Source organism: Mugil cephalus, chromosome 12 (genome assembly GCF_022458985.1).
Source record: "Mugil cephalus isolate CIBA_MC_2020 chromosome 12, CIBA_Mcephalus_1.1, whole genome shotgun sequence".
In the NCBI taxonomy this organism is placed as follows: Eukaryota; Metazoa; Chordata; class Actinopteri; order Mugiliformes; family Mugilidae; genus Mugil; species Mugil cephalus.
The window spans coordinates 10906358-10927499 of NC_061781.1; the positions used below are offsets into that span (position 1 = coordinate 10906358).

At 41.3% G+C, this 21142-nt stretch overlaps 1 protein-coding gene across 4 annotated transcripts in view; it reads right to left on the reverse strand.

Annotated features, from left to right (window-relative positions):
• LOC125017832 (dehydrogenase/reductase SDR family member on chromosome X-like) overlaps nucleotides 1–21142 on the reverse strand; it is a 42476-nt gene that overhangs the window by 7531 nt on the left and 13803 nt on the right. Inside the window, exons 2-6 of one of the 4 annotated variants that reach the window (XM_047601343.1) lie at nucleotides 20654–20725; nucleotides 19272–19379; nucleotides 11625–11693; nucleotides 1289–1390; nucleotides 490–697 (exon numbers count right to left, since the gene is read on the reverse strand). In XM_047601343.1, the coding sequence (XP_047457299.1) occupies nucleotides 490–697; nucleotides 1289–1390; nucleotides 11625–11693; nucleotides 19272–19377 (485 nt within the window). In that variant the 5' untranslated portion in view covers nucleotides 19378–19379; nucleotides 20654–20725. Of the gene's footprint in view, nucleotides 1–489; nucleotides 698–1288; nucleotides 1391–11624; nucleotides 11694–19271; nucleotides 19380–20653; nucleotides 20798–21142 lie in introns of those variants that run through there. The other 3 variants (XM_047601341.1, XM_047601344.1, XM_047601342.1) reach the window with 3 other exon arrangements.

Consider the following 21142-nt stretch of genomic DNA (forward strand, 5'->3'; position numbering starts at 1 on the left):
AGTTACTTTGGACTGAAAGAATTTCGTACAGAATTGGGATACTTAAAATGAGTGTGCATGTTTAAGGACACCGGCCACAGTCCAACACCGTGGCACAGAAAAACCAAGGCAGAATGAAGATGTTTAGGATGGTAATGCTTCTTGACAGCACTGTTGCTAGGTGGGTCATTACGGAGCCAACTGGAATGAGCAGTTGCCTGCTAATGCCAGCAAGAATTTAGGCATTTGTTGATGTTGCCAGCACAGAGAGAGCAGGTGAGTGTGATAAGACAGGGCTTTAAATGTTCATCTGAAAGAAGTAGCACAGTGAAGGACTGGCTTGGTGTTCCTTTAAAGCTCCTCTGTAAATGCTAAGCTATTTAAGACATAATTCAATATGATTATGCAAACTGCAACAAAAAAGTTAAAAGGGAGTTTATTTTTACTTTTGTATATCGTGTAGAAACATCTAAATACCATGTATGTATATGTGAGTACGTGTGTACCTACCAACTATTTAAGTCATTAATGTTGATCTCCCCGACACCGTGGGCTGAGGACGACACATTGACCACTCGGGAAATGTGACCAGATTTCCCAGAATCCTTCAGCGTGTCCAAGAGTAGCCAGGTCAACAGGAAGTGGCCCAGGTAGTTCACACCGAAGTGATGCTCATATCCGTCCTCAGTACGCCCCTCAGGGACGAGCATTACACCGGCTAGAAACCCACACGAAATGAATGGATGGAAACGTACATTTAGACGGTTTTAATATCCATTCTCATCAGATAAAAAGACATAAACATAAAATAAAAAGCAACATAATAGTCAATGTCAGACCTAGGATTGACAGTGTTCAACAGAGAATTCATGGTGTGTGTTCTTTCCTGGACATTCTTCTGTTTGACATTATCTGTAGCCACACACACGAGGTAAATATGTGAAGCTCCTGTGTGAGCTACAACTATTTCCTGTCAAATATACTGAATAAACTAAAAACAACTTCAAATTGTGAGAGAGCACAGCAACGGAGTTCCCATAACATCCAGTGTCTTACAATCATTAATTATTATCATAAGTTGAAATGACACATTTGGAACCTGACCTGGTGTAAATGCAAGATAAGTTTAATAAGTAGAGTGTGTATGTAAAGAATGTCTGAGTGGGTCTAGAGCTCTGCTTAATGCTGTAAATCCTTTCAAATTCCATCTAAATTACCGTGATGAAGCAGAGGATTTCTTCTTCTCTCACTGATTACTTGTATTTCACACCACAACACTATTTTAAAGTATAACATTTCTACTACTCACCATTATTAACCAAGATATTTAGTGGCAGGTCCCGCTGCTTGAAGCTCTGAGCAAACTGTCGCACGGACCGCACAGACGCTAGGTCCAGCGTCTTGAACTCTACTGAATTGGGAACACACAGAGACACGCACAATACAGTCATTGTGATCGGATTATTCCCGCTAGCTGTTTTGCCGGTAAGACATCAAAGAGCGTATTAATCATTTCTTACAGCAGGCTCGGTGGATTCTTACACCACAATACTCGCAGCACTATGCTTCTGTCGTACATGGTATCAAACTAAATTCTTCTTCTCGAGTTCACCAAAGGTTAATACATGGTTACATGAGGCTGAATGGATAATGATACGGGGTTAAGAGATCAATGAGCAGGAGCTGGAACAGTGAATCCATGTGTTTTAGTGTACATGAAGGTTCGTGCATGCATGACACATGTATGTGAGACTTATGTAAAAAACTAAACAGACAGAAATATCTTGTGAGGACATTTCCTTACCAACTACAAAGACTTTTATACGCGCGTGTTAAAACGGGTGGGTCATGGTGTTTGGGGCGGCACAGCAGGGTGGTGGTTAGCACTGATGCCTCACGGCAAGAACTGTTCTGGGTTTGAATCCATGCGTCTGCCTGGGTTCTCTCTGGGTTCTCCAGCTTCCCCCCCAGCTTCTAGACACACGCTCGTTAGGTTGACTGGTGATTCTAAATTGGCCGTAGGTGCGAGTGTGGATTGTTTGTCTGTCTCTCTGTGTGTTAGCCCTGAGATAGACTGGTGACCTGTCCAGGGTGTACCCTGTCTCTTGTCCAATGACAGCTGGTACAGGCCCCTAGATCCATCAGTGACCCAACAGAGGACAACTTCAGACTTTTGATATGTTTTTGGCATTTATACCTTAATTGATAATCGTAGTTAAGAGACAGACATCACAGCTATGTCATACACATCAGTCACGATTTAGCCACAAGGATGCACCACTACTGTTTGTATACATGTGTCTGTCCCCACACATACGTCCACAGAAGCACGGTACCACATTTTCATTGAGATTATTGAAAATAGATTATTATTAGATTATTGAAAAGCCAAGAACTGCTTCTAGTAGATTTAAACATCCAGGTATATTCAGAAAAGGTTTAAGCCAGGAGTCTAACATAGGAGTTAACTTACAGATATTAAGTTGACCTGACTACTATGGGCACTCTTTTAAATTGCGAATGGACAGTCGGGAAAAAAAAAACAAAAACAAAAAAAAAATAGTATTATTAGTAGCAGACTGTATAATCCAGACAATTACAGATGCTATCATTAAATCGCATTTGACACCCTGGTTAGTCCTGTTAAAGCTCTCCTGCCTAAAAATACTACTAACAAAACCTAAATCTTTCTTTTTTCACTTTTCTGGTAAGGATGCTGGACACTGAGACACACATAGCCGCATTTAAAGATCCCCACACCACTGCCAGAGACACACAAAAACAAATAATAACTAGAGTCGGATATGATTTTTTCCTCATTAAAAAAAAATCAATTACCGGATTAGAAATTCAGCGTCCGAGTCTCCTTTAACTACTGGATTCACAAAGTCTTGTACTTCACTGAAAGGATGTAAACGCAATGCAGGTTTCCTTCCAGTACAAACTCTGGACATAACAGCGAAGGTCACACATTCAATGAAACGGAACTAAACTAAACATTTCAGACCACATTACAGTTTTCCTCGTTTGAAGGAGAACATTTAATTAAAAGGATACTTACTTCAGAAAATATGTCAGTGACATTCATCAACTCAGCAAACAAAATTAGTGGTTTTAGACGTTCCCTCATTTGCTCTGGTTCTGCTTCATTTGCTGCTGCAATAAATAAACATGAACGCTCATTTCTCTGTTTTTTTTTTTTTTTTTTTTTTTACTGTTGGAATGACCTTCCCATAGCAGACAGGGCAGCGCAGTCACTTCTCATTTTAGGCAGTAAATCTGATCTGAGGTTATCAAGAAATGCTTTAAATTGTACCTCCGCTCACAATCCTCTGTCTGTCCCTTTCAGTCTCATTAAAAATAACAATTAGCAAAAGTTTTTTTTACAGTGGAAATTTTAACAGCGAACTCGCGAAAATATCTTCTATCTGACTGAAATCACACGAAAAAAATCCCATTATTGGACAAAAACCTTAACAAGAACCACATGCACTCTTCAAAACAGCAGAGATGTTTTTGCTTGTGCTGCACCACAAATCACCACAAAGATTACTGCTAATGCACACTTAGCACATACTTCTGCAGAGAGCTGGCCTCTCCTGAATCAGAAATATTGGTGAATTTGAATGTTCAGGTCAGATAAAGATGTAAAACACAAAAAGCTTTTTCTTCTGAACTTGTCAGACAAGTGCCAGCTGTGAGGGACACGTTGGAAAAAAAAATAAAAATAAAATAAATGGAGCCACAGACGCCCACCACAATTACACATAGATGGAAGCGTTTCTTTTTTTTTGTGTAACTCTGCTTCCATACCCTAAGCTGGCTTGCAGAGGGGGGGCATTCTGTATATCACAGTCTTAGACAGTAGCAAGCCTGTGAGCACGATGAGAATGTGAAATGAGGAACTAGGACGTCATCTACTTTGACAAGTGTGCCTCAAGCTTCATGAAGCCTCAGGGTTATTCACTCGGTTGGGGCTATTTTCTTTCTTTTTTTTTTTTATTAGTACGTTCATACTAAAGGCCTTACTCCGAACCAAACCCTTCAAAGTGTGTGCCTAATTTAGCATGAACCCTGCCCGAACATATAAATTTCCGTGGTTCCTGTCGGGCTTTAAATTACCGTTTTAATATGTGGCAAATCTTTTCTGGATTGTGACATCGCGCCTTTCCAGCGTCACAAAAATAATATATTGTTCCTCTCTGGATCCAGCGAGGCCGCGGAGGGTCAAATATAATGGACACGGACGGGACGAGGACTGAGAGGGAGCAGAGAGGGGAACGTGAGCCGATGGAGGCGATAGAGGAAAAGGCTGCAGAGACACATGAGAGTGCAGCTGTCCCTGATGGAGGTCCGATAGCGGCCTTATCTCCGAGCCACGCCACTCACTTCTTGTTGACTGTGTGTGTGTGTGTGAGAGAGAAAAAGAAAAGAGATGAAAAAGAAAAGAGAAAGACAGAAGCACAGATATTAAGCGCGTGCATGTGAATTACCGTAAGTGCAAATTTGTCTCTGTTTGTGCGTAGGTGGATTTGAATTGCGTATGTACGTGTGTGTGTGTGTGTGTACACATGTGCATCAACCTGAAAGCCAGGCCATGTGTGCGCGTGCATTTGTGCCGAGCCACGTCAGTCCTCTCTCGTCCTCTTGAATAGACCCCCTTGATGCCGAACCCTTTTTAGAAGCCGGTCATAACTAGAGAGCCCACTGGGAGCGAAATGCCATCGCTCCTTGTGCATGGACCTCCATAACTCTCAGCAACCTCCACTAAATGGCTGAACGCAGCGATTCTGTTTTCTTTCTTGGAACTAATGTCAGGCAACACTATTAATCTTGTCGCTTGTCTTGTAATCAGTTGTTTGTGATGTTTAAGGTTTCAAGTTCCCTCATTTTTACGATTTTCTCACAGATTAACTCACAAAAATGTCTCACTTGAACTCTTAATCAGGGATGATGCATTTGCACCATCAAAATGTCAATATGTTTTTCTTCCAATGGTTTAATATGATTTGCTAACAACTCATGTTACAAAAAATCTTGGATGAAACCCTAATGTGGTATTTTAAAGGACCAAAGAGGATGGGAACAAATCCTTCGCAATGATTTAATTTTCATACTTTCCAACGAATGTCTAAATGTGCTCATGCCCTTAGATTCAACTTCAGCTCACTTCTTCTGTTCACAGCAGTAAAGCAAAAACCCTCAAAGGTCGAATACATATTTTCTTTTTACAGATTTCACATTTCAAAAGAATGTATTAAATCCTTGTCCCACTGTTAACTTTTCAAGGTGAGATGATGAAATGAGAAAGTCACAGAGAATGATGCAATATTTTTTTTCTTTTACTGGAGATATCCGTCCGTCTGTCTGTAGGAAAAGCACAGGGCTAATAAAATGAACGATGATGTCTGTGATTCCAGGCTCGTTTAGGGGGAAACAGAATTTATTATCTAAGACACACATAAGCCGATCAGTCAAAACATTATGACCACCTTCCTAATATTGCATGGGATTCTCTTGTGCCTCCAATTGTGACTCCTGCGGAAATCCTGTGGTGTCTGGCAACAAAATGTTGTCAGTGGGGAATCTTAGGGGGCTATGGGTTGAGCTGAGGGGCCTCTGTGGATCAGGCTTGTCCCAGTGCATCCCACAGACACTTGATCAGGTTGGGATGTTTCTATGGGGAGTGTCGAGGAGTGTCATCATTAACCAAAAGTTTCCCAGCAGAACATGGCGTTGTCACAAGATGGTAAATGTTATTTACTTATCCCGTCAGTGGTCATAATGTTGTGGCTGATCTGCGCACATACACACCCAGTTAAACGCTATGGATTTCCTGCCTATGCCACTTTACCATGGCCCATAAAAAAACGTACTTTCAAGAGTGTGTCTTTTGGTACGTGTCCCAAAACAAAGACGCTGAAAGGAAGACGTCACGGTTACGACTTGAGGAGGCAAAACTCAAAAGACGGTTCCACGGAGGAGCAGCAATTACTGCTCCATGGTCCGAGGCTTTCCCTTTTTCTTTCCCTTTTTCTCTGCTAAAGCTCTGCCTTTGAATCTCAACCAGTTGCTCTTTGTGTCCCGTGTGGATGAAAAAGCTGACGTTTCACAACTGCATCCATTATACCAGGAGGGATTATAAATTCCTCCTGCCACATCAATGCATAAACACAGCCACTAAAAAGCCACTGAGCCCTGCTCCCACTGAAGGTCCTTTAGTAGTTTATATACTGGGCTTTAGTTTGCTCAGCTTTCAGATGAGATATCTCCCACCTGTATAAAATTGTGCAGACTTGTATAGTCTATAGAATAGACACACACAGACTATTTATCAGGACGGTGAAGCCAAAGAACAGCATCTACATTCATTGTGTAACACACACAGATTTCCTGGTATATATGAGCACATCTATATCAGAAGGTAATTAATATGTTAGTCAGCTAATGCCCATGTCTTATTACTCGCACGTCACATCGTGCTGTAATTTGTTCTTCTCTATTCGGCATGCCTTTGGAATTTTAAAAGAGAAAAAAACACCCCGTACCGTAAATCCCCCCTTTTCCACATATAGCTTTATTATCCATCTTGTGTCCCGACTGAAGATGTGATGAAGCTGGATTACACCTAAATCTGATATTAAAATGCATTGCTGGAAAACACATTGAATTTATCTTTAATACTTCCAAGTGGGCCAGCAATCTTGCATTTAAAGGCGGCAGCAAATACCTTGGCGTGAATTTTTTTTTTTTTTTTTTTTGTTACCCTAAATATCCTGCAGCACAAAGTAAATGTTTTGTCATAGATTCCCTTGAACGCCACATTTTCCCACCTCTTAACTCATCTTTCACAATAACTCTCTGGATCTCTGAATGATCTCTCAGTAAAAATGCACAGGGATCAGTGAACTCTCCCCCTCTGGAACCAGCTCAGGCGAGACCCAGAAGAGGAAATATTAATAGTTTCTCTTTGCACTGTCTGACAAACAACACGGGGAAATCCAAGAATATTAGGTCTGGGCAGCGTGCCAGTCTCAGCTCCTCCGCAGATGTTTTTATTCAGCTGATGTAGGAGAGAGGGGCCTGGCTGGCGCCCCAGTCAACTCTAACTTGTGCTGTTAACGGTACAACGCTCCCCCAAGTCAGGGCGGCTATAAATTCAAATTTGTGTGTACCAAGGAGCCGTCTTAACAAGGTGTCATACAAATACAAGATTAGGTAAAATTCATGAATTCGTGACAGCTACCGTGGTCGTAATGAAACAAACTTTGCAGAGTTACAGACACTTTCTAACAAGGTCGGTCTCGGTCACGTACACTTAAATTCAGCTTGGATTCGGAGTCCAATTAGGGTGAAATAACAACATTTTGGGTAAGAGGGGAGCAGCTGTGTTACCTAAGCTGAGAAAAAAAGAATTAACGTGCGCTTAGCAGACACACACACACACACACACACACACACAAACACAGGTTGCCTTGATTCACACTGTTAATCTAGGACTATGGTTTGAGGCGCAACGTGTTACTTTCAAGTCCACCGTGACTAAAGTTAGTGGACAGACAGCACTGCCTGTGGCACAAATACAGAAATACCCTGTATCTGTGTGTGTGTGTGTGTGTGTGTGTGTGTGTGTGTGTGTGTGTTCACAATTTAAAATAAAATGCTCTAAGCTTCATTCTAGCGCCAACTTGCAGTCGAAAGTAATTAGCATATTTCTGCTGGATTGTACTCTGGGTTTTCTAGGGACAGTACATTTTTTAGACTGGTATATTGCATATATTACAACATGATGCCAAATCCACCAAACACACATTGTCATAAAAAAATCCATACACATATGCACCCAGAATTAGTTAACAAGTGTATATACGTACTGTGTGATGACATAGTATGAAAACCACAATAAAGAAGTGGTTCTCAAGGCAAGAAAAGCCAAGAAACCCACCAAACTAAAGTGTCAGAACACCCAGGACATGCAGGGCAATCCAAAGACAACCGTCTTTGAAAAGGTTTTGGAAAATTTTAGAAGGTTTTTTTATTTGGTGGGACAGCGACTTGTAAAACCAAAAAAAAAAAATAAAATGAAATTACACTAATAGCTGACGTCTCTTTCAGTGTAGACCTATTCACTCAGCTACAAAAGGTTATCCAGGGGGTTGATTTAAGTGCTCACTTGCTACGTTCAAAGTTATTATTTAAAATTGACCACAATTGTGAAAACGAGCAACTTTTTAATAGAATTAAATCCTTTGTCCCTGATGATACCCTTAAACTCCCCGGGGAACCTTTACAAATCCCCCCCCCGCTCCCAAATCCCCCAATTTAAAAATGAACTCCGCACACGTGTATATTATGAGCTGCCTCTCATTTCTCATAACAGACAAAATGTTCACCAACTGGGAAGGGTGCCAAAGGGCATTTGGACAGAGATGTTTCGAGCTTCTGCCTCACATACTAATAAGAATCCATTACTGTCTGATTCAAACGCGCGCACGCGTCAACACATTTTTATTCAGCGCACAAGCATCTGGCTACAGACACCCCCTTGTCCCCTATGCCTCGATGGATGCCAATTACAAAAGAAGTAATCAATTCCACCACGGCCCCGTCCAGGGAAATCGACTTCAATGACACCGGCTACATGGCCGCTGTCTCTGTACCTGACAGCCACTTTACGCGCGAGCAGGAAGCAGCCTGCAGCCTTCTGCCACTCGCCGCTGCAAGAACATGAAAGACTAACCCCAGGTTGCCTTGACATTTGCATTTTATATCCTACATAACCTATGAAAAGGGACAGCGTACTAAAGTATGCAGTTACTACAGATTTGCCACTGCACTGTCTGATGATTTTCAGTTCACAGTCAATGTTGGTTCGTTGGAGTTGTTTTCTCCATCCGTCCTCTCTGACGACCGACGAAACCTTTTCCGATCTGACGCCTCAAACGAAAGACTTTGTCTGTTCCTCAGTGAAATGGTTAAGATTTGGTCGGATTTAGTCACAGACTTGGTCAGGGTCAAGGAAAGATCATATTTGGTAAAGATTAGGGAACTTGTCATCATTGTTATCATATAAATAGGTCCCGGTTATTGCTTGATCATGTTCATGCCTCAAAGGAAAATAAAATAACAGCAATATCGTGTGTTAAGGTTAATATATTACATTTATAAATGTTTCAAAAAAAGATGTTTTCACTTTGTCGCTATGTGTTACTGCGTGTAGGCCAATTTTATCAGTTTAACATTAAATCCATCACAATGAAATGTGCAATTGCGCAGTAAATACTTTGTGTCTAATAACTCAAGTGATCCGTGGTCAGATCGTCCGACTTTAAGAGGGCGGAGGAGGGTTTTTAGATTGAAACTGGAGGGATAAACACACATCTTAATGTAACACAGCTACACACGGTCGGGTGTAGGACGACGGTTTATTAAGCGTCGCTAACAGCTGTCAGGCTCAGCGATCAATGACTTGACATGTGTTTAGACTTTTAGTGGTGACAGCTGGTAATAAGGACTGCCGAAGACTGCTGGAGGAAAACATATTGTTGCTGTGTATGTAATGTACACACGCTAGTAACCAAAACTGTCCTTTCACACATTTTAATGCAATTCTTGGATGCATCTAGAGTCTGGTACACTTTGAGGAAACAGCTGGACATTTCATTCATGACTTTTCATTTACTCTCTGATGCTGATGCTACTTCTGTTGGAGGGGACGCTGCTTTCTGCACATGTTATCAGTATATGGGACTTTGTGTGGTTTGTGTTAACACCATCGGTTCTACTAGCTGCCATTTCTCTCTGATACCCAAAAAAATTTAGACAAAAATCTTTTCCAGCAAATCTTCAAGCACATATTTCTAAGCCTTATTAGGAACCTGCTGCAGTACGCTGGATGGTCTGTTAATAAATCTGTTCACAGTGAGGAAATACCATTTACAAGTCTGATCAGTTAGCTTCAAAACTAAATCTCATTCCTATGGTGCTACTCTGTGTCTCTCTAGATGGATAATTGTTAGCACAATCAATTCCCTGTTGGTTTTAGCATATCCAGACATTTTTGACAATAAAAAACTATAGAAAATCCCTAAAAGTATCCTTTAAAAAGGAAAAATCAATATGTTGTTAGTATAACACCAAAGAGACTAAAATCAGATTTTTTGCATAAATCCAAATCTTTTCACGTAGAAACCAAGACGGTACATTTGGTGCAGAAGGGCCGATAGTCCTGACATCATGGTGGAATTTATAGAGTTGTGAAGGTCAGACGATTCAATTTCTCAACGCTGGAGTTACAGACAACCTTGTAAGCTTTAGTCGATGGAGTGATAAATCTCTGATTGCATTTGTCTCGTTTCATTTCTATCACCTCCTCTCTGCTTCCAATCTTTTTTTTCTCTCTCTACACCTCTCGTCATCCTTACTTATTTATTTATCTATTTATTAGAGACACAGTGTTGCATTTGTTAACGGAGTCGCCTTGCGGCACGAAAGATTCTGGGTTTCGACAGGAGAGGAAAAAGGAAAAAGCGAAGGGGCATCAAAACATAGACAGATAGAAAATCTACATCATTTTTTCCGGACATCAAGAGGGCGTGTGTTTGTTTGATTTGCAAGGAATCAATTGTGATGATGAGAGACTGTGATGATCGAAGACGCTAAAATAAGAAACGAGTTCTACACTTCGTACGCTGGCACAAGAAATAAAGTTTATGCATTAAATCTAAAACGATTCTTCTGACTGATTTGTTTTCGCTGGCCCTTCCCCCCTTTGCACTTCATCAGAGCCGGTGTAGATTAAAACGGCCCCTATACGAACTCATACATAAATGGAAACCAATTGTAGTGACTCAGACCTTCAGCCTCAGAGATGGTTAAACTACTGACAGCCAACCTATTAGCGCAGGAGCAGGAGTATTTTCATTCCAACAAATCCCCTCTTAGGAGGGACACCATGACGTGTGAGGACATTTCTGAAGCTGTGTGATTTTTAATGGACGGGTCTCCAGTAATGAAAGCTTAGAGGAGTGGAATGAACTTCTATGACAGTGGAGGTGAATCTTTTAAGATGCACCAAGCTATCCAGCATGAGGAACTCTGTGCTAAGCTTGACGATGTGATGAACGCTGTAGTGAAAACTCTCAGCCTAATTTGTGCATGAGCACTACATCACAGAGAATCCGAGGCTTTCCAATCTGAAATCGTTGTGATAGAAGATGAATTTTATAGTAGAAAAAAAAAAAACAAGGACTTTCATGCAGTGTAAGTGGTTAAAAATTCAGCACCTTCTTTGGCTTTTGACTGCTTACATTCATCTTTCCAAATGTACGCTGGTCAAAAGGATGCAGCAGGCAACACCAGCACGGTGGATATCACATCTATCCCATCTTTATTCTTCTCACAGACTTTTACTCTTATCGTGGCGCATCAGGAACGCTTTTATGTGGAGGCTCGGCGTGTGTCTGTATGTGTATACTGTGCGAGTGTGCGATTATGTGCGTACACTTGGTAAACACTGTAAAAACAAGCCTGAGGGACAGGCCGCCGCAGCTCTGCCCTTTATCTTCAAACTCTGCCGTGCTAAAGGACGTACACTCGCGCGTTGGTTGTGGGTGTGCACGTGTTTAATATGTTTGCGTCGTTACCTTTGGCCTCTTTGTACTGTTCACGGATCCTCCTGACGGCTGCGAGACCCTCCTGCTCATCCCTCCCACCTCAAAGAGAAGGAGACACACGTAGAGAAGATGAAAACAATGCCTGGAGAGCCCTTTGATAATGCAGATTTTCCTTTTTATTTGTTGGCCCTTTGTTCTTTTATCTTACTAAAATCTATTTCTCCAAAGGGGGGAAAAAAAAAACTTTAAAGGAAAAGAAATCTTGACACAACCACTTAGCCATTCAAGAATATTTATGAATGGTAACGACGATCCTGACTGAATACTTCTTCACCTTCAGTGAGGAGTACGCCAAAATATTTATTAGGTGACGGTAAATTACATTATTATTATTCAAGCAGTCCCAGCATGAGATTTATTCAGCCATTGTTATGTCGTAGGAAGCAAATGACTTGCATAAAATATATACTCTTGGTTAATTTCGTCACATAGGAAGAGGAGCTTAAATTCACACTGTGCTCAGAAACCACTCATATGACCCATGTCTTTGTAAAACTTATTTCTGTGCGCTGGTGCATCTGCATCGCTCTGTTTGTGTTTGTGAGTGTACATGAACCAGTAGCTACTAGAACCGAGCGCGGCGCTGTGGTTGGAGCTAATAAATGTTGAACAACACTTTTCCGAAATCACTGCAATGCAGAAAAACAGAGAATATGTCGAAGGAGATGTGGCGGAAGCGCTGAACCCGCTGAGGCAGGAGGAGCGTGAAATTAGCGCGCTCGTACGGACGCAGAGACACGCGGACGAGGACGTACATTCTGACCTGTAACAGCAGATGCATGATTTCCGGAGAGGCGCGCGGCGGACCACGGTGCAGACTGCGACAAAAAAGTACGCCTCTCCGTACCTACGGTGTAGTGTTGATGCAGAGGAATGAATTAAACTGCCTCATGGCTGCAGGACCACGAGGCGGAACATGAACGCCTTGAGTCGTTTTGTGAGATCACCATCATCCAGTGTGCACGCACAAAAAATTAATAAAGAAGTAAACACTGTTAGCAGCTTAATTTTATTCCACGTCAGTCTACTGTCCTTTAGTCCAGGAAAACGGAGGCATGTCACCATGTTTTCCAGTGTTCACTCAAACCAGCTGTTTCGATTCAACGCGCACCGTTTTTAAAATGTGCTGCTGCGTTCCTTCCACGCCAGATAAAAGCAGATAGATGATGTCTTAAGATGCTCTGGTGAAAACGCCGTCTCTGACTCGGGATGGAGATTCTATGTGCTGAAGATGTCTGCATACAAATGAACCCTGCCTCTATGTTAGATCTCAAAGTTCTCCGACTTGCGCGCACACACATACACAGTCGACAGTACAAAGATAAACTTGAACTCAAAGCTAGTTATAAATGAGATGAACATTAGCTGGTTGGAATTTATCAAATGTCTGGATCTGCTGCATGTACTGACGTACGCACTGCGTGAATAAACACACACACCAAACTCATACACACACAACTAGACTACGTACGTCCTCTATGCTACACCACTAGCTAACTATCACACAGGCCTTTTCAAGGGCACAACATCATTTACCATTTGAAACGGGACAGGAGCATGCCTATCTTATTTAAATCCATTTTTTATTTTTTTTTTTAATGCAACTAGTTGCCCTTCGTCAGGCTTCTCTAGCTCGCTGAGAACACTTCCCGTCATTAACACGCACAGCTTTGCACGAGTTCCTGCAAACACAGCGCTCAGCTAAAATAGTCACTGATTAAAAATGTGCCCCGAAGAAACGGTTTGCCTACTAAAAATTTTGGGTGGAAACTTTAACCTAAGTAATTCACTGGAATAATCTGGCTGCAGCTCAACAAATGTATAAACTGGGGATGACAAAGTGTAAGACAGTCCTAACTTCATCTTCTAACTCCATCATGCACTGTGTATGTGTGGTAAACACAATGAGCTGGATGCATTCAAAGTAAAACCGTCTGTATTCATGGGGTTAGTGCTACAGAGACGCTGATTCGCTGAGTTTGGTGAAATATGGAACATAATTTGCTGTGTGACTTCTACTGTAAAAGTTACACACGTAGCTGTTTCAGATGTGATTACGACAGACAACCTCTACAAATTAGCAGAGGCCCCCAGGTAATACTAGTCCCTATAGTTAATAAGGCTACATTTGTTCTATTTATATATTGTTTAATATGCAAAGAGCAAGTAATATGGGATTATGTGTCCGTTTATCCTTCCATCTCCAGGGAAGACATTTGTTGCCATATATGGTTTATGTAGTTGTGATCTTGGTAAAGACAGTAGTTGCATTTCCATTACAGTTTTTCACAAAATATAAGCGATATTTATGAAAGACTTTTTGCGAATGAGCTGTAACTCGTCTAGCGACATCCCATAATTCTCTTAAGTTCTCGTCACGTGAGACTTCACTTTGAGGGAGATGGACTTTAAATAAACTGGTCACATGACCCCTTCATCATCTCCGGTGACGGGGAAATGCAAAAAAAGTGTTTTCACTGTACTTTTGCAATACACTTTTTTTCCCCAGACTTTTACATCTGAAAAACCATCTTATGAGAGTGTAAAAATGTTTTAGAGATATTGAAGAGGTTTTTTTAAAGCGTTTCCATGCATCCAGGTTTTTAGGTTTTGCGCATACCTGGGGGTAACATAGTAGGCGATGCCAGACCAGAGAGTTTGAAATGTTGCAGGTGGGCTTGGCTGTCACTGTCTAAGACAAAGGTCTTCAACAGGGGGTCCGTGACCCCTAGGGCGTCCGCAGAGGTACTGCAGGGGGGTTGCAAAGTCTTTGGTTGATGAGATATTTTCTATATATATATTTTTTTATTATTATTTTTCCCCACAAGGTTAAATTCCTTTAAATACACATGAACATGAATCCAACATACTGTGGTAAAGGGATAAATAGAGGCAGAATACGTTCTCTTTCAAACAGCACTTCACTCATTCAGCGATACAGGAGCTCCACACTGGCTGAGACCTGTCAATCTAAACCTGTACACAGTAGGCCCCGCCCCCAATGGCTGATGATCCAATGACAGGGCTCCATATTACATGCTGACTTTACTTTGCTGCCACTTCTCAATTGAATACAATTATTTTCCATGGAAATTGTAAAATATATATAGGGACTTATATTTGCGTATTTTTTTTTTTTTTCATTTTTTTTTTATTTCCACATGTATAAAAATATTTCCAAGCAGAAAATAGTTTTGCGGATTTATTTTTTGTGACATTATCTTATCAATAAAAAATACTCACTCAGTTTCACATCATCTGAATCCAAAACCCACTTCACTCGAAAAGCTCAACTGGACGCCGGTGAAAATCTAAATATCAAAACGTGTCATTTTTCCAGTGAAGAGCCCCCAACCATGAACTCTCTTCACGGCTGCACTACGGTACCACTCTGCCTGAAATATGCATCCACTCCACGAGCAGAGAAGGATCCACTTTAAATATTCTCACTTCATGAATTAGCTCAAGAAGTTTGCATATTTGAAATGGAGCTCAAGTCGTCATCTGCGGGATCAGCGCTCAATACACATAGGATTGCCGGGGACTCCAACAGATACTTAAACAAGTTCTCGTGCGATTGATTTTATGCGCGTGTGCACGTGTGCGTGTCTAATTGTGCGCCGTGCTCAGATCTCATTTATGTTCTGCTCAGGCCGTCTCCAAGGATACTCTGACATTGACTTTGCAGTGCACACTCCGGATGAATAAAGCAGAGTTTTCTTCAAAGTTGTGAAACTCGTGAACGGAATGAAAAATGTAGTCTCAACCCTGGAAGATATCGCCTGGAATTACATTGCTGTTCTGTGCACGGCACCTCGGAAGTAAGTAGGTTCTGGATGTGAGCTGGATATTTTTTTGCTCTATATTAAAACATGTTCGACAGAATAATTCGATGCCGTGTCACCGTTTTTTTGAAGATTGAGTTGTAATTAAACCTAGACACTGGTTAGTACGAGGAGATAACTGATAACGAGACTTGAATCTGCAAGTTCAATGAACGCTATGAAGAAACCACAGCAATCTCAGAGGGAGTGTAGTGGCCGTGAGCTCAGCTGCCCGTTGTGGAGTCTTGCTTAGAAAAACTTCAGATCAAAAGGGAAATTCTCCCTCTCAAAACATAAACCCCAAGAAGAACCATGAAAATAGAAGAGCACGACAGAACAATTAAACAGGATGCCGTCCTTTCTCCAGCCTGGAGAAAGATGCTGCAGATCAGCCTGTGAACAGCTGCTCTCATACTGATGACAACAGTATGATTACAACTGTCAGTCTAATGGATCAGTTGAATGGTTTCTGTTCGTTTCTTTAACAAATTTGTTTGACAATTTTTTTCTGGTGAGGCTCTTACAAAGGGACATTTTTGCAGGTAGTAAAATACATACACTTGGGGAGGTATGATATAATATTATATGATATTTTTTGTGTTTTTCCCCCTTTGATTGTTGGATTGGTTTTCTTCTTGTGCGCTCCAACCTCATTCAATTGTTGGTTGCCTGCTTTGTTACTTGTGTTTCGTTTTGTGCTTTTCTCTGTCCTGTGATATAACCCGGTTTGTCCCGCCATCCTGTCTCTCACGCCTACACGTGTTCCCGTGTCCTCTCCGCCGGTGTCTTTTGGACATGACTTTTGGATTACCCTGCCTCTCAACAGCACCGCCTTTTGTTAACATTAACTTTTCATTAAATTCTAAATTTGTTTTGTTTCCTTCTCCTGCCTCATCCCCCGCGTCCTGCATCTGGGCCCTCGCTCCCTCGCTACGACTCGTGACGATAATATAACTAATGCATTAGGTCCACAAATACGTGTGTCCAAATAAAGTGGGAAACACAATTCGGTAACGGGAACTCAGATGGCCGGATTACAGAAGGTCTAAGATACTTCGTCTCACGCGCTAGCTGCACATGAGATAAATCATTAAAAACCATTATTTGGGTGATTTCAGGTGATAAAAGTATGCTTCTGCTAAAATATAACAAATGTATATCTCTGACCCCACTGAAAGCAGGGTTGTAATTGTAGGTTGCTGTGGTAACACAAACATACGCAGGTACAATAAGTGTGAAACCACCTCACGGACACTCACCTAGACAAGCATGTTTCAGCCTTTCAGCCATAGCATGTATCAGAAATGACATGTCCTCGCCTCAGCTCGCTTACAATGTGACTACATCAAACCCACAATAATTAAAGCACGGTTCTAGGCGGGAGGAAGAGCATCAGAGATGCAATGATCAATATATTTCAGAGTCTGGGTATGTAGGTCAAGAGTGATTGACAGCACATATCACCATGGGAAATCTGGGCGAGTTTACACTTCAAGGAGGTAGTAAAAGATACAGGGAGACACACGGAGAAGTGGAGTAAATGAATCTGCAGTGGTGCAGGCTCAATTCCAGCCTACACCCTATGATGAGTGTTGTCCCCTACCTCCCTGTCCCAGCCTGTTATTACCTTTCTCTGTCCACTAAGACCTAGTGCAGTAAAGGCAGCCTGGAAATAATTTTTTTTTGGTTTTGTTTTTTTTTGAAATTGCATTTCAAATAAATTCTCTTGCATATTTGACAGACACTTTATATGTTCGGGACCATAAAATAAAGCACATTAGCATTCCCTTCATAATACCCTGTTGCGCTGCATTTTGTCTCACAACAGTAAATGTTGCTAAATGAAAAATGTCACAATAGCAGAGATCATTATACGCGAGAAACGCGCTTCTCGTGATCTTAAATTTGCATTTAACACCCAGTTTGACAACAGACTTTTAAGCCGCGCTGAGCTCGGAAAGGTTTTACATCTTCCATCTTCTCACAGCGGATCATAACACATTATATTTTCTAATGATAAAAACAAACGGCAGGGATGCTACCACAGACCTGAAGATGGATCAAGATGAGTCTGAATGCGTCGTTGACCGTCTGATACTCATTAAGGATCTTTGACAGGCGGGCTTTTAAGAAGACAGACACGGAGAGTGCCTTCAGACTGCAGAGCCCCAGACTGGTTTATGAGAAGATGGGTATCAGACTATCTTGTCAGGAATCCAATCTACATTGACACCTCACTATTTTACTGAACTCATCATCCTGGTGCATATAAATATTAATTACCAAACATAAGCACCGTGAGTAATAAGTAACGATAAGTACCATCTTTAGTTTAATGGCTACACAATTGAATACCTATCTCATGTGACATCATCACTTAGTGTATCATATGTGTTTGTAGACAGCGTCGTTATGGAAGTACCTACTGACACCTGATGATCACGCTAAGTCACTTGCAATCAGCAAGCTCGCCACTAGAGGCCACTGAATCATATTAGATCAGACCTTTAAAGAGGCATCACAAAAAGAATGTAGGATTATCTGAAACTGTAAAAACTGTATTGAGAGTATGGAGGAAGAAGTGAATCTAACTATTCTGGGAATTCAACATATTTGAATGATAATTTTCTTCACGCTGGCACAGAACATTTGTGTCACCTACCAGTCGGCTGTAGTCTTTGCGGTGCGTTCAAGTTCAACTTTTTTGGCCCAGACAGAGGCAACGTGAGCCGACCTCACAGTCAGCCTTTATCGCCAGTGGTTTTCTTGATGTCCCATCTTAAAGGTCCTTAAAACTCTTAACCATCACTGGTGTACTGTGCAGCATTTATCAGAGTCAACTAAACAAGCTGGCAATATCCTCTTCTGGGCAGACTGTGCAGTTCTCAATGTGTAACTAGTGCACAACCATTAAAGTCTAAGAGGAGTGATCAAGACAGTTTCACTATCGCGCGTTAGATGAGGATATTGTGCCATCATTTCCATCTCTGAGCTATGACACAGTTGTCAGGTTTGTTGCTGGGAGCAGGTGGATCTGACCTGTGCACAATTTACTTTTTATAGCGACGATATAAAGTCAAAAGCATGAGAGTTTAATCCTTTATCACTTCCTCAATAAAATTACTCTCGTTCCGTCCCACAGTAGCGCACGTTCTGAGAGAGCAAACAGCTGGAACTAAATACAGCACCGCATAGTCTTTGAGATTTTATTTGTTGTGTTGTAATACATTTTTTTCATCAAGCTAGCAGGTGCGCTGTACCAGAATTTCTAAAATATTCATTTCACCAGAAATGGGGAGTCTTTCCACAGAGCACATAAAAACCTGACAAGTCCTCAGTTTTCAGCCTGATAGGGTTCTTGCAATGCAGAAGAAAAAAGACTTTTCAAAATGATGAAACCCAAGCAACAACAAGGAAAGAGAGATACATCTTCAAATGGGTTTGTGAATCAGGAAAATTGACGGAGCCTGCGGTTTAAGGAACAATACTCACTACTAGAGAGGTCTTTTCAAATTTTTCTCAGAATTCATCTCCATACTTTTATCAGCAGGGATTCATCTTTGGTTTACTGCCTCAGTTTGCTTTCATTCATCTGGTGTCAAATGTATAACGGCTTGTATTATAAATGGCAAAGGATTTTTTATCATTTATTTATTTTTGATTTGTCAAAATTTTAATGTAATCAATTGGAGTCTTTGGGGAAATCTCTCAGATAAATGTGTACCTGTGCTGTTAAAAGGTATGTACTTCCTGTCATGTCTGTATGTCAGTGGTGAGGTGCTCAATACTATACCTATGATAACATGCGCCCCCAGTCTGGCCATGTGGCGGACTACCTCATAGCCGATTCCCCTGCCTCCTCCTGTCACTATGGCAACCATGCCATCTTGTCTGGGCATCACTGGCAGAGGCAGAAGAGGACACACAGGTATCAGTGAGAAGGCCGATAAGGAATATTTTTCAAGGCAGGCAAATATTTCTAGGGACGAGAGGTTCACGGTACTATAGACTGTCTGTAAAACTCAGATTAAAAAAAAGTTTTTAAATTCCTAGGGTGCTGCGCAACAAATTCACTTTTGTAAAGAATGTTGAATCATCAGAGTTCACTGTTACTTCGGCATCCTTGATAAGGATCAGAGGAAAAAGCTGAATGATTTCAAATAAGTTTTAAAAGGGGACTAAAAGAAAACAGTCGATTAAATGAAAAAAATTAAAAACAAACATACCAAAATGGTCCAGTGCCAGATTTCATAACTGAATTGTACAGGATACATGCCTTTTCTCCATAATATAAGAAAGTGAAAAGTGTATAGTATAAAAGAAAAATAATGAATAAAATCAATCACTTTCAAATCAAGCAGTTTTGCCACACAAATTCATTTGCCACTAATCAAATAAAGATAAAAACAAACACGCTATCCCACAGCTGGAGTAGATATGTGTATGTCTAGGCTGTGAAGTGTTGCATTGAATTGTGTTGTGCTGACATGTTTCTATTATTTAGACGACCACATAGTCAGGAGTCTGGGCTAAAACACAGAAACACCTTTAATGTTTAATTCAGTGGGTTAACAGCACCACAAAGTGCGTGCGCCAAACGTATTGTTACCACCTGGACATCATAACCTTCACTAAGCGAAGATTAACTGCAGGACTGCTAATGAAGGGGCAAATGGCTGTAGCTGCTGTAATGTATTAATATGTTCTTTAATGTGTAAAACTGAGGCGTGTTAAATAACACGCAGCCGAGAAAAGTTGAACGTTGGCGTCTCGCCGCACGTACACCAAACTCCATTATAAAACCTGTGAATTTAACCCCACTATCCTCGGCAACAAACGCTGTCTCTTTGAATAACATGCTTTGAGGAGATACAATACTGTTACGTTATTCGTGTGAATTCGGCATGAATGAGAAACCACACAATGCATTATTTAGTTAATACTTTCAGCTAAACACAGCTAGCTTAGCGTTACCATACTGCATAACGTTATACTGTACAGCGTGACAGTCAATATGAATGACATGATGAATTGTGACTTTTAAACGTACTAATGAGCCTTGAGTGACCACAATGCACCGGCGTACAGTAATAACAAACAGGCTGTGTGTGACTGAGTGTCAAACTACCGTAAGGTGAAAAGCAACTGAGAATTAGGAGCACGAGTTGAACCGACCTGGCAGCTTCAAAGGTCTGCTAAAGAGTTGAACCAACAGCACCCTCAAACCAAGCAGGTACAGCCTGATAGCTGGTAGAAGACGAGACAGAGGAGAGGAGAACATCTCTATCAGGACTTGTTACAGTGCATAATACCTCAGTTATAAACAGTGTGACAGTTCAGAGGAGGAGCTACCGAGGAAGGGAGAGTAAAAGGCGCAGCTCCCCCTACGGGACACGTCCCAATATGAACTGGTCCGACCTTGCTTCCTCCCTTATCCTGCTTTTCTATTAATACAATTCAATTTAATTTTATTTATGTAGAGTCAATAACAAAACAAAGTGTCTTACAAGAAACCTCCGAGCCGGAAACCTCCAGAGCAAGCCTGAAGGCGACGGTGGGAAGGAAAAAGTCCCTTTTAACAGGAGGAAACCTTGAGCAGAACCCAGCTCATATGGAGGGAACCATCTGCCTGAGGCTGGCCAGGTGGAAACGGGGTAAAACAAA